General features: G+C 35.6%; 1 protein-coding gene across 1 annotated transcript in view; it reads left to right on the forward strand.

The window, feature by feature from the left end:
- Window positions 1-6,893: 6,893 nt before the first annotated feature.
- SLC26A7 (solute carrier family 26 member 7) overlaps window positions 6,894-14,299 on the forward strand; it is a 122,451-nt gene continuing 115,045 nt past the window's right edge. Inside the window, exon 1 of the mRNA XM_073229812.1 lies at window positions 6,894-7,431. Coding sequence (XP_073085913.1) covers window positions 7,239-7,431 — 193 coding nt within the window. The 5' untranslated portion in view covers window positions 6,894-7,238. The remainder of the gene's footprint in view (window positions 7,432-14,299) is intronic.

A 14,299-nucleotide genomic window follows, 5' to 3' on the forward strand; every position in this document is an offset into this window, starting at 1 on the left:
TAAACTATGTTTTCTACCTTTATCTTGCATCTACCTACCACTTCAGCATTTTATTAAAAATAAAAAAAATAATAATAATAAAGGGAGACATGTGGGATCCACATATAAATCAAGTATAAAAATCAAACGAATATTCATATTTGACCTGATTGTTTATAGTTCATAATGCATGATCAAAACCAAAAGTTTCTGTGATGACTGCCCTTGTACTGTTCACCATGTAAGAACTTATTCACTATCTAAGAATTTGTTCACCATGTAAGAATTTGTTCGTTATGCTTCAGAAGGTTGGAGACTGATGAGAATTAGGCTTGAGATGGATTAATGATTGTGCATTGAGCATTGACTCCCCTATACAGAATTTTATTGTTGTTAACAACCATTTGATCAATAAATATGAGAGATGCCCTCTCAAAAAAAAAAAAGATTAATTTATTGTAGATCTGGGATGGTGTAAGATATTAACCCGAAAGAACCTCATTGAAGCATAGGGAAAATATCAACCAATAAAAATGACATTATTAGTAGTGATTCTTTGCCATTAGATCCTAATAATTCTACTTATAAATAAATAAGATATCTGGTTTAAGATTTATGCCCAAACATGTGTATCCCAGTGTTATCTTTAAAAAAAGAAAGCCAAAGTATCTACGTACTCCTATGTAAACATGTAAACTATGGCACATCTTTATGAGGAATATTGTAGTCTTTAAAAAATGCTGTTCTCTAAGAGGTTTTCATGATATGACAGAGGCTTATGATATATTACTTTGTGAAATCACAATTTATGTGTACAATAATATTTCAACTACGTAAAGAAAAACCTTTTATAAAAAAAAAAAGCTAGAACAAATTACCAAAATTTCAATCAGCAGTGTGGTTATGGGACATATTTTTCTTTTTATTTTTTCACACTTTCCTTACTTTACAAAAATTTCTCTTTTATACTAGTAACTTGATTATTTAATAACCAGAGAAATTAAGACAAATATTGGGAAAATAAATGCCTTCTGAATTCTTATCAAAGTGCAAGTGCCCTGCATTTTGCCCTATTCATCCTTGACATGAATTATACAAAACTGTGAAGGTTGACCATGGAGAGTAAAAGCAATGGCATGAGTAGGATCTTGGGTTTTAATTCTTGATGTTTTAATGCTTGTGTATATAGATGAGAGCAGTTTATTATTTTCCAGTTTTTGCAAGTTGACTCATATTTCATGTACACAATAATTATCTTTTTATAAAAATACTTCTTGTTGCAAGTGAGAACCCTAAAAGTAGTTCCAGCTTGCATCTTAGAATAGCGCACTATTTCATGCATAAAAAGCTGAGTGACCATCTCTCAGAAATGCTATAAAAGTGATTTCCATACCACTTGAATCCTTCCATTAGGGCTCACCTCTATTACTATTTCAACTTGAAGGCTTAAGATTTAATAAGGCTGACACTGCCAGATCCATGCTAATATTGAATTTCCACTAAAAGTAATTTTATAAATTAAAAACTTTTTGATAATATTGGGGAAATTTGCTTTTTTTGGATTTTTCCCTGGGCAGCAATATAGGCTGTGTGAAGTATTTTAGCCATTTTTCTTCTGAGTTACACAATAGTTCCAAAGAGTCTATTTTTTTACTACTGTTATGATCCCTTCTAGATGAGGACTATACCAGAGGGAGAGTCTAATGAAGTTATTAGACAACTCCATTATCTCTTTTAATAGAAGTACTAGATTGAAAAGTTACATGATGCTGAAGACATATTGATTTCAGTAATAAGTTTGATACGAACTCTTAAGATACCCTTTAGGACAAAATGAAAAAATTCTATTCTCAATTCTTACTAAATAATAAATTTTAATCTGAAGAATAGGGTCTAGTACTTGTCTGGTTTTTCTTATTGATTTGCATGACACATAGCATACTTAATCAATTTTTGGGTAATGATAGGAACTAAGGTGTGTCATCCCCAAATTGATATGTTGAAGCCCTGACTCAGCATATGAGAATATTTGGAGATGGGTCTTTCAGGAGATAATTAGGTTTAAATGAGGTCATGAGGCTGGGGCCTTTACGGTGGGATTAGTTCCTTTATTAAAAAAAAAAGGGTATCAGTGAGCTTGCTGCTTCTTTCTCCCTCTGCTGCGTGAACACACAGTGAAGAGGCAGCCATCTGCATGGGGGGACAAGGGTTCTCGCCTGGAATCAAATGGGCAAGCACCTTGATCTTGACTTTCCCAGCTTCCAGAACTGTGAGAAATCAAAGCCTGCAGTTTAAGCCACTTACGCTATGCTATTTTGTTGCGATAGGCCTGACCTGGCCAATACAGGTGACGTCATGTTTGGAGGAATAGCTGATATGATGAAGTGAAGTACATAATTGTCAATATTAGTGATGACTGGATCAGATTCAGAAAGATTTTGGCACGATGAATTAATCAACCAGATTCAATATATCAGATAAGGTTTAATATAAAACTCAGTGCTTAGATTTTTATAAAAAGTTCCAACATAATAAAGGTTGGAGAATTTATCACTTAGAGTGGATTTGGGAAAATTTAGAGTTTAATTCTGTCATTTTACACTCTTTAAGTCAAACACAGCTAAGCATTGTTAAATTTTGGTACCGCACTCTAAAAGGAAAATTGGCAAGCTGTCACAAATCATGTGGAAGGCAATCATAATGGTGGACTGTTTGAAAGCCATATTATATGATGAATAACTTTTATTTCCAGCCAGAATAGAGTACCAGAGACTAGATTTATCCTCCTGCCTGAAACAAATAACCTGACAAAATATATGAAACAATATTGTCAGAATTTTGGACATCAGGCATCTAAGGACAGTAATCTTGGAGAGATGGGAGATAAAAATGGCTTTCCCAGTTTACTGCTGGGATTGTTTCCAGGCCATGGTGCATCAGAGTGTGGGGGTAGGGGGAACATTTTCTTTTTACTTCACTAGAGTTATCTCCTTTTTTGGCCCATATTATGAGCCAAAATAAGTCACAGAATATAAAATAATGGCAGAACGAAAACACATGGTAGAGAAGCAGACTGGAAAATGCTGTATCATCCAAAAAAAGCAAAGTAAGGCTTTAGGCACATTAGCCATTGTTGCTGAGTGCACAGGATTTTCATCCTCTGTGGCACTGGTTGGCCTGTCATGGGTAAAACATTAACTGGGCTATCCAGGACTTAATTAACTTATATATGTGCATCTGTAATTAAATGTAACAGTATTTCTGAAATGAACAGCACCATAAAAATCAGAGCTTTTTTGGGATAGTGCTAAAGGAATTAGTCCTAAAGTTGAAGGGTGGTTATGTGTCCCAGGGATTAGTATAAAGACTAAAGAGTGGACTTTTTAATGGCAGATCTTGGCTCAGTAATTGGGAGCAAAATATTCTAACAATTAGAATATCTGAAAATTAGAATGGGCTCTTTTTCTTAGCCTATTAATTTCAGTCATTGGAAAAATTAAAATAGAGGTTGCATTCATGGCTGTGCCAGCCTGTAGGAAATTTTGGGGAAATTAGGAAAAGGTACCCTGACTGGTAGATGACTTAACAAAAGTGACTTCTTTTGTGTGGATGTATGCCTGCTAGTTACATGACTTAGTGAGCAGAACATGGCCTGAGTCTCACAGCCTGTACTTTCTCCCTCAGATGGGGACCTTTAGCAGTGTTCTCTTGTTAGAAATGCTGTAGACAACTTCCTGCAGTAGGTGTGAGTTTGAGGTCAATGCCCTCTGAGCCTTGGGAGTCTGTATTTCCAAGTGTAGCCAGGATGTAAATCAGTGCTTTAGAGGTCCCATTCTCCACATAGATCACATTCAAAGAAGCATATTGCCACAATCAAAAGTGATGTGAGAAGAATTTCAGTCTTTACTGGTGTCTCTCAAAAACCATTAAATGTGATACAATTTATAACATGCACAACTCTTCTTAAAAATTCTTTGCTTATGAGCCTGGCCCAATCCCTCATACTTTAGAATTGTTTCAGGGGCCCTTGCATGCTAAGCCTCTAAATCTCCCTCTGAAACCCCAGTCCATGAGGTTTTCCATCTCGGTCTCCTTTTTGTCTCCTCCATTTAGTACCTACATTTTCCTTTTTCCATTCTCTCAATTCTATAATAAAAGAAAAAGGAATTGTGTTGAAAAATGATAAAACTTTCCTTAGATTGTGAGAGAATGGAGAGAAGTTGAGTAAATAAAGTCTCATTTTTCCCACTTTCTAACTTTCTTTGTCTATCCACCTCTTTTTTTGATTCTTTACAGCACAGCCTGGGAACCAGGCTGAAATAGACTAAATGATTCTTGGGTAATTTCAGGCATAGGGACATTCATACATTAGTATTTATTGAGTGTATCGTAGAGTTCAAACATGTTAGGGATGTGATTAAAATAGCATTTTAGGAAGAAGAATTTTTTTGTCAGTCCACATGGGAGATGGAAGATAATTTGTATAGGTGTTCACCTTTTTATTTATTTATTGAATAAATTGTATAGTTGATATACAATATTATATTGGTTTCAAATATATAACATAGCGATTCAATGGTAATCTACATTATCAAATTCTCACCCCAAGTGGTATAGTTACTGTCATCATAGACTGATGCTGTAGTATTATTGACTATATTCTCTATGTTCTACTGTCATCCTTGTAACTAATTTATGTATGATTGAGAATTTGTGTCTCTTTATCCCCTTTATCTGTTTCACCCACCCATCATAGGCCCTACCCTATGGTGACCACTAGTCACTTCTCAGTGTCCGTGAGTCTTTTTTGTTTTTACTGTTCATCTTTTTAATTTGTATAAGTGTTGCCTGGACATTTGGGAAGGTAATGTATATATGATAATGCCGTACTGAACTTTAAACTAATTTTAGTCACTGAAACTTCTGAATAAATAAATTTAATTTTCTTGAATTTTGTGGTCTGGGTCAAAGTAATCTGAGTCTCATGGGTGTGAATAAATTTTTTTATAAAATGTGTTTTGGTATTGCTGATTATCAGTAGGGGTGATACCATGCTCTAGAGTGAGATTTTGGCATGTTTTAAATAATGTGTAGGCACAAGGAATTGGAAAAAATCTAGATACTAGAATTCCAGATTTACACTAAAAATTTTTTAGGAAAGATTTATTATAATGTTTAGGAATTTTTTGATTGAGAGTCTACAGAACTGTCTTATCAAACTACTTTCCCTTCCTCCTGTTCTTTGGACATTTTAAAACTATTGCCGGCACTAATTTGTTTAGGTACTTCTATGTAGATTCATCTTCAATTCTAAAAATCTTGTTTATTTGAATTTTTTGTTACTATTATTTAACACAACACAAAGGTTTTTTATAAAATGAGTGAAATTACACAAATCATAGCTGTTGTTCAGTGATTTCAATCTTTCAATTGCTTTTCTCATTTTGTCAGCATAGATTTGCATTTATGACCTAGACAAGTTTTGAATAACTATCTTTAGTGTTAATTTTTATTATAAAAGTAATACATATTTAGTATATATATGTAACTTCTGAATTTCTTTATTATATAGTGAATGAAATATATAAAACAAAGTTAAAGATTGCTGTTTGCAATGGATAAGTAGCATAGCATCTCCATTAAAAGTAGACTGACTTACCTGGTGAGTCTAGTTCTCATACCAAAGAATAGGGTTAAAATGTTGCAATGCAAGCCTGTAATGGGGTTCCAAATCTAAACTAATGAAAAGTTTGTAAATTAAATGTAATATAAACAATCGGAAAAATACAAAGTAAATTCTACTTTGTAGTACATACAAATGAAGTGTTCCTATATGGCTACATATTTAGAATTCACTGGATTTAAAATGAATGGTATTTTTGCACAGATAGAAAGCCAGTGATGTCATCTTTGGAAGGCTGAGAATAGCTCTTCACCTATATTTAAAGCCTTGGGAAAGGTACAGCAGGGGACCTTGGAAAGAGACAAGGGATCCAAGTACTTTGTTATTCTAAAGTCTTCCAGAAACCAGATTTCTACATTCTGGACAAATAGGTATTAAAGGCAGCAGCAAACTATATACATGGTATTTTTTTTCTTGGCTTCACAATTTTGTTAATATATTGGCTCTTTGGTTTAATTCCAATGGCACAGCTCATAAATGCAGGCTTTGTCTCTTGTGGGCTGGGGAGAATAATCATAAAATAAAAATCTTTGACAGTCTGTCTGTTCTATTATAAAGGGTAACATCCTTTCTAAAAAACAGAAATCCCCCAAAAGCCATGTGAAAAGAGGGCAGCAGGACAAAAAAAGTTGGGAGCACTTCAAACAATAGTTTGAACCATACGTTACTCCAAGAAATTTCAGTTAACAGTAATGTGAGTGTGAAAATTATATGACTTAGAGAAACAGAAAACACTGAATGAACAATTTCAGGACAGGGAAGAACTGTTGCTGTAAGTATTTGTTCATTGTGATGCTTATTTTCTTAACCCAGGAGATGAAATTTCAGTTTGTTTATGAGAACTGGCTATTCTGTTCTCAGAGTGGGCAGTGGCTGTCTGAATGTTTCTGTATGAATGAAAATCTCATCTCCCACGGAACAAATAAAATAAGGGCATTAAGCAATGCTCTTATGTTCCTGAATTTTGTAGAACTGGCAGCCATTTGATATACTGAAAATATATACCTCCCAAAGATGTAAGGCTAGATTCTCTGAATGTACTTTGCACGATAGACCCCTCTGGCAGTTTTACATTTTTGCATAGTTTGTAGGGAGAGACTGGACTAGCTGAATGTTTCCTGGTTTCATTAGCATAACCCAGCCCACTTCCAACACACGCCCAGAACTACCTCATTAGCCATTGGGATTGGAGCCAAACATAGGAATACAGTGAATATAAGGGGAATTACTGGCGAGAGAGCTCTAGATCAACTTAACACTGAACCCATTATTTTTCCAAGGTCAGAAAAATATTACACTAACAGGAACCATTTCTCCATTTCATTTAGCTAAGAATTCAAGGTTTTAATCTATATTTTTAATCTACAATAATCAGCTGCACCATAATATACAGCCTGGCTGCATATATTTAAGTGCTTCTGTTAATCTCTCCCTCTCTCTTTTATTGATTTTTCTGGATAGCGTTGACATTGTAAATCACAGACGAATTGGAGCCTGGCATTGAAAGGAGGTGTTCTGCAGCGCTTTTTTTTTTCTTGTCTAAAGAAGTTTACTTCTACAAGAGGGAATCTGAAAAATGACAGGAGCGAAGAGGAAAAAGAAAAGTGTACTCTGGAGCAAGATGCATACCCCCCATTGTGAAGACTTTAAACAGTGGTGTAGACGGCGGCTACCTATTTTGGAATGGGCACCACATTACAATCTGAGAGAAAACTTGCTTCCAGACACTGTGTCTGGTATCATGTTGGCAGTTCAACAGGTGACACAAGGTAATGTATTGCATTTGGTTTTCCTCTTTTACACAGAATAAATGTCACTTTGCTTTCTTGGAAGAGTATTGTTACTTAAGTTCTACAGTTTGGCTGATGAACTGGTTATTTAACTTTGGGGGAATAAACACATTGAGTATCTGTATACAAAAGTTTTTCTGATTGTCTTTTTTGTTGTTGTTATTTTCTGATAGCTGTTAAGCACTAAACCTATTTTTGAATGGCATTACATATTTGCAATGTTAGAATTCTTGCTATATTAGAATAAAAGATCAGTAATTGTAAGGAAATGAGTTTCTATAGCTTGACCTTGCTGATAGTTTCCTACTTTTGCTGAATCAAGCTATAAAATATCTCTTGGCTTGAATACATTGTTTATAAACCTAATTAGCAGCACACAATTACCTGTTGTAGCCTTGAGAGTTGCTAAAGCAAGGAACAGAGCTTGCTGTACATAAAGGAGGCTCTTTGCCAAGATCATTATTTGCAAAGAGAATCCTGTATGTCCTTAGAGCTTATGTTTTACGGTGCATGCCGATTTATCCTGTATCACATTACATACTGTATTTGTTTCTCAATAAGAAATTAAACTGATGAAAAGTCTGATTTTAACTTTCCTAAAGCAGATTCTAAATAATATACTGTATTTAGATAGGTGTTTCTCTTGGTGAAAGCTGTTAGTTAACTATCGTTCATGCATGCGTGTGTGTGTGTGTGTGTGTGTGTGTGTGTTTTAAAGGTATATTCATTGCTTTTTTTTTTTTTTACTAGTTCAGGTCTAATTTCTTACCTGTAACAAAGGAACTGATTTCTCAGCCTTGAGAATTTGGAATACTTTTGTTGGCATAGATTCTGTAGATTTGTATTTCCTTGCAGTTTCACTACCTCCCTGGTTTGACCCATTATTCATACTGTTAAATTATAAGCACTCTTTTAATTGAATTATTCTGTAGCTGGAACAAACTGGTTTGTGTATTTATGTTTTTAGTATGATTAGGAACATCTGCACTGGTGGCTTTACTTTAAGATCCATAATACTATCATACTTTATGGGATTTCATTTCCCTGAATAGTCTTATATTACATTTTTAATGACCATTTTGCCAATAGCAAAGCATAGTAATCTTTCATAAAAATGCAAAGTAAATAGCAGGTTAGGGCATTTTCAGTCTTGTTTGTATTCCATTTTAAATTCAAAATGAGCCACTACCGTATACTTTGAAACTTAGGTGAAGAACTTATGAGGGTTTTTTTGCAGGATAGTTTTCAGACATTTTACAAATTTATTTAGCCTTAACTTATAGTGAAAGATAAATAGATTTAAAAAATAGAATAAAGTGTTTTTATTTTTGTAAAATATAGGGTTAATAAGGAAATTTGGGGATATAATAAAAATGCCGGTGATTCATCATTAGTGATTACACTTATGTGTAAGTCTTTGGTCGTTAATTGTATAGCTCTCATCAAGGTATAGATTTTGAGGGATTTTGTTTTATGAGCCATGTTTCATTGGTTGTGAAGAAACACATTAGCCAACCTCCAAATGATGAGAAGCACTAAGCTTACTCAGCCCTTGTGTCTTGGAATGTTATGGATCGGGCTGCCGGTTCTCTGGGAAGCCTACCAGAGATTGGATGAGGCTGCACCACTAGAAAAGATTTAAAAGTTTTTGTTGGTAAATGAAAGACGAATTCTTCTAAAAATACTTATTTTATAAAAATTCTCTCGAATTTCCTCATGCTTGCCTACTACAGAGAGAGAAAAAGTGAAATACCATAAACCACCATTTGTTGCAAGGTGCATTGTAGTAACCCCCTTATATAATTTATCTGCCCTATTCTAATAAAATCCCAAGAGACAGCAGCCATTTTCCTTGAGAGAACATGGAGACTTAGAAAGGTCAGTAGTTGTCCCTGGACCTCATATCTGATAAGTGGTAGAGTCAGGACTTGAATCCAAAGCCAACACTCTTAACATTTTATACTTTATACTCAACACGGCCAAAATAACTAGACTTTGTCATAATACCAATGTTATTAGTAATAGAACACATTTCTTTGGAAAGGTATGAATATTCTTCCTTTCAAATTACTGTTGCATGGAGATTTCATCTCTGCAGTTTTTAGACTCAAAGAGAAACTGACAAGGAAAATAAGTAGAATATAGAGTGAGGAGGGTATTTTTAGATGTCATTGCCTTCTATTTGTGTGAAGACAGTATTTGCAGTCATTATCGGCTCAATTTCTTTAGGACAATCAGAAGAAACAAGGGGTCATATTTGCTCTTGCATCGTAACACAAATAATAAGCACCAGTACTTGTTTTTACTCTACCAATCTTTGAAGCAGTGTTTCAGCTTCTCAGCATAGTTGGTTTATATAAAATCATTGAAATCAACATTTTTTTGACCAACAAATATGGAAAATTATATGGTTCAATTAAGTAGTTTTTCATTTTGTTTCTCTAGAAATACATATAAAATTAAGAAGAATAATAGAAACTAATGTCTCTTTTCTATAGCAAATAGCAAGGAACCATTTTAAATTACCTTATTAAGTACTTCCCCAGTTGTTAAATATAGATGCTTGTCAGTTATCACCATCCTTGTCTCGTCTACAGCATTTTCTGTGTTGACTGTACTCTTTCTTCTTTCGATATTTAGTCACTGCTCTTTTGTTTTTCTCCTACTATCTCTCTGGCCTTCTCTTCTCATGAGCTTCTGCAGATTTTTCCTCTTACTGTATCTCCTATTAAACATCACTGTCCTGGAGACTCAGACCTTGGTTCTTGTCCAAAGTCACCTAGGCTATTTCATCTTCATAAGAAGTTGAAACTACCAACACTGTGCTAATAAAATGTTGCAAATATTTATGCACACCTAGCAACTTCTAAAAGCACTTCAAATGCAGTATTTAGTCTTCTAAGACAAACTGAATGGTACCACCATCCTAACTAGGATTATAATAATAATAATAATAATCACAGTAATTTTCAGGAACAAATGTAAACACTGTTGTAAGAACATTTGACATATTCACAAAATTAAGACTCAGAGACAATAAATAGTTTCCTTAAAGTTACACAGCAAATGAGTGGAAGAGTTAGAATTTGAACTCAAGTAGTCTGGCTCCAAGTAGTATAAAATGCCCCTTTATACTAGACTGCTTCTTACAGTCTCAAGAGTCATTCTCTACTCTTTCCTCTCTTTAGCCACCCTACCCACTAGCATACAATCAGCCATCAGGTTTTATTGTTTCTATTCCCTAAATATCTTTCCGAGCAAGAAGTCCTATTTCATGCCCCCTGCCGTTCACTGTCCAGCTCAGTTCATTGTCTGAACTGTTGATATCATCGTCTGTCTCCTCCTGTAGGCCATATTCCATACTGCAGCCAGAATGACTGTGTGAAACTGAGCATACCACTTCCGTGTTCAGAATTCTTCAGTGACCCTCTAGTTCCTCTACGGTAAAAGCCTATTTCTTCAGAATAATCTTTATTATTAGATCACTAATAATCTGAGCCCCTTGTTACAAAGGTCTACATGAAGAGATCTCTCCTCTGAGAATCCCTCCCAATCTTCTGGTAAGATGTCTGTTTTTTTCCCCACTTACTTTCCTCCTACTTCTTACATATCTCTGTGACAGGCCTTAACAGAATGTATTATAATCTTTTTGTCTAACTTTCTCCACACTGGTCTGTACACTCTGAAAACAAAGTCAATGTTTTAATCTTTATATTCTTACCAACTTGCATATTGCTTGGCACATAGAAGTAGGTTTTCAATAAACGTTTGTTGGAAGAACTAAAAACCATTTAGCTCCCCAAACCTCTAATTATTCTGTGGTAGCATGCTGCCTCTTTGAAAAGGAAATTAAATTTAAATTAATTCTTAGGGTTTAAAAATAAATGCAATAAAGGCACTGATAGTAAGAAATACATTAAAAAATATGAGTAGTTCTCCCAATTCCTCTTAGTTTCCTGAAGTTAAAAGCTTGCTGCCCTCCAAACAAATCGGTGAAAGGCATGTTTCCTTTGTCCCAAGCAGTGTTAGTTTTTTTCTCTAGCCAACATTAACAAATACAAATAGTTCATATTAATATCCAGATGCCTGGCTTCTCTTGAAAAAGGAGAATACATGGCCACACAAGGACCACATTCCCATGTGTCAAAAATCTGCTGGACATTCATAGAACCTACTTGCTTCGGGTAGGATGTGAATTTTGCATTTTGCCACAGTCCTGGACACCAGCATAAACACTTCACCCTTCCTGCTGCTCCTGCCATTCCCTGCCTAACCCTATCAATGCCTCAGTTTTTTTCCCCTGCTGAGACACTTTCTACATGTTTTGTTGAAATGCCTTGAACTCATCCTTAAATAAAAACTTTATGGAGAGATTACTTAGGATTAGGTTCTTAACAGATTCACAGAACCTTTTGCTCTGTGAACCTGTACTTATGTATTCTAATATACTTCATTTCTTTATAATCCTATGTATTTTCTGTTATTTATTTTAAAGAAGTATTCTTGGAGGGAGTCCATAGGCTTTTCAGGACTGCCAAAGGGGTGATTTTCCCTCCTCAAAGTAAATACATTTAAGTAGAGATGTACTCATTTCAAAGAAAGAGAAACTTCAGATTACCCTTTCACCATGTTAAATTCTTAAAAATCTTTTGTGTTTTTTAAAACATTAAAAAAATCGAAAACTCATATAATTAACGTCAGGTAAGAGCCATTATAATTGGCATCTGCCACAATACTCTTTGACATCTTGTAGGGCCTATGTACAGAATATATTTTGAAGATGGGCAAACACTGTAGAGAATGCCATTGACTCAATACACATCACTAACATGGTTGGCAAGCTAAGCAGTGTTTACTCTAGAGTATTTGGTTCACATTCTAGGCTGGATGAGCACCAGCAGGAAATAGTTTCTTTGTTTGCAACCTGAAAACTCAAGCGCTGAGACAGGGCAGAGAACTAAAATGCATGGCTTGCCATGTAAGAAGCTAATCCGCTGAGGAGGAATATGAGAATGTTTTGCCTTGCATTCCAAGGGATCACCTAGGATTTTTGTTTCCAAACCATGAAAATTTTATGCTGCCATAGGGTTGCCTGATGTTCAAACCACAGTGTTTTGGGACGCAGACAAAAGATGAATGTTTCTTATAATTATGGAGAATATGTGGCATTACTGGCACCAAAACATATGTGTGGAAGCTGAGCTTCATTGCACTCCTGAGGGCAGCTTACTGACATGTGGAACAATAAGTGGAAATTCCTGAAGCATACTGCATTGGGAAGATTAAAGGCTTGTCTGGGAATTTTTCCCTGCATGGTCTCAGCCTTGAGGATAAAGAATCCTACCATTAGCTATGTATCTCTAACCTAACCCCCTTAATCATTATATCTTCCTGCTAGTAACTTTTCTCTTCTCCAGGAACAATAGCAGCTAAATATTGCTAAATAAGTCTAAAGTATACCTGCCATGACCCCCATAAAAATAGACCCAGGAGCTGGGGACACTGCTGGCTTTTCCATTCTTCTCCATTTCCCCTCATCCTATGACCTATCCTCTCACTCTAGCTGCAGGCTTCATTCAGCACTTGTAATTTCTTTCTTATTTTCCTTAAATGAAAAATAATGGTGACTTGTATTTTTTAGGGCCATTTATGTATTTCTGCACTTAGAATAATGGTCCCTAACATTTAGGGCTGTTCATATGGGAGAACCATGACCTTCCTTTTTAGGGTGTTTTTAGGGTGTCAGGAACTTGGCAAGGTTTGCAACAAAATAGATTGACAGTATGTGTGACTATAAGGTGTTTAGCCTTCTTAGTGTTAGATGTCTGTTCTTGTCAGATAGGAGTCATCCCTGCTTCTTTTAGTAACCATACCTGGATTTTAAGTGGGGGACAACCTACCTTCCATTTTTAGTATATGTGGTTTAGCTGAGGTTCCAATTCTGACTTTCGTGATGGAGTCCAGGCTGGTCAGTGGGCTGAGTCACTCTTGACCAGGATTCTCAACCTTTAGATCCATTGGCACCACTTTGGGGCTTAAAAGAATACACGTACCAGGGTTCCATCATTGAGCGATTATCAGATTTCCTGGGAGTAGTTCCCAGACATTGTGTTTCTTCTTTTCTCTGTTGTCCCAGATGCCTTTGTGCAGCCATGCTGAGAGCTGGATCCAGACACAGTTATTGGTCCAGGTGAAGGCTTGTGGCTCAAGTCTTGATAATTAGTACAGTTCTATGCACCTGACTGGTGACTTCTTCAGGGAGGAGATTGTCCCTAGACACAAGAGTATGGATTTACTATACAACAAGATGTTTTTTTTTCGTTTTAAAATGGTAATGGCAATACAAATGATCTGAGTGGTGCAATCAGTCTGGATCCCGGGGCATGGGTGGGATGTTTCAGGAGGAGAGAGCTTCCTTTGTGCTGGGACTCCTCGCAGTTAAGGATGATGCACCTCTGTTACTTCCCAGGACCTCCACAGCCTGATCAGGAAGCCAGCCCAGGAAAGGGCATAGCAGAGAAAACAGTCCTGATGACAGCTAGTACACTCTTGACTTGCATGTGCAAACACACTTTTTTCATTGCTTAATTAGGTTTAAGTTGAATTATGTCTAGTGACCTTAACTACGTATCTGAGTGTTATTACAATTTAAATGTGTTACATAAATTGTTTCTAATTCTACAAACCCCAGGAAGATAGATATAATTATACTTTATATGTTGATGAGAAAAGAAATTTGGTGACTTACCCACAATTGCAGTACTGCTAAGAGGGATTCAAACCTAAATCTTCCAGGCTCCATCTCTCACTGCTACTGACTTCTGTTCCCTGGTTTGCTTAGAATAAT

The sequence above is a fragment of the Manis javanica genome, chromosome 2 (assembly GCF_040802235.1).
Source record: "Manis javanica isolate MJ-LG chromosome 2, MJ_LKY, whole genome shotgun sequence".
Lineage (NCBI taxonomy): Eukaryota > Metazoa > Chordata > Mammalia > Pholidota > Manidae > Manis > Manis javanica.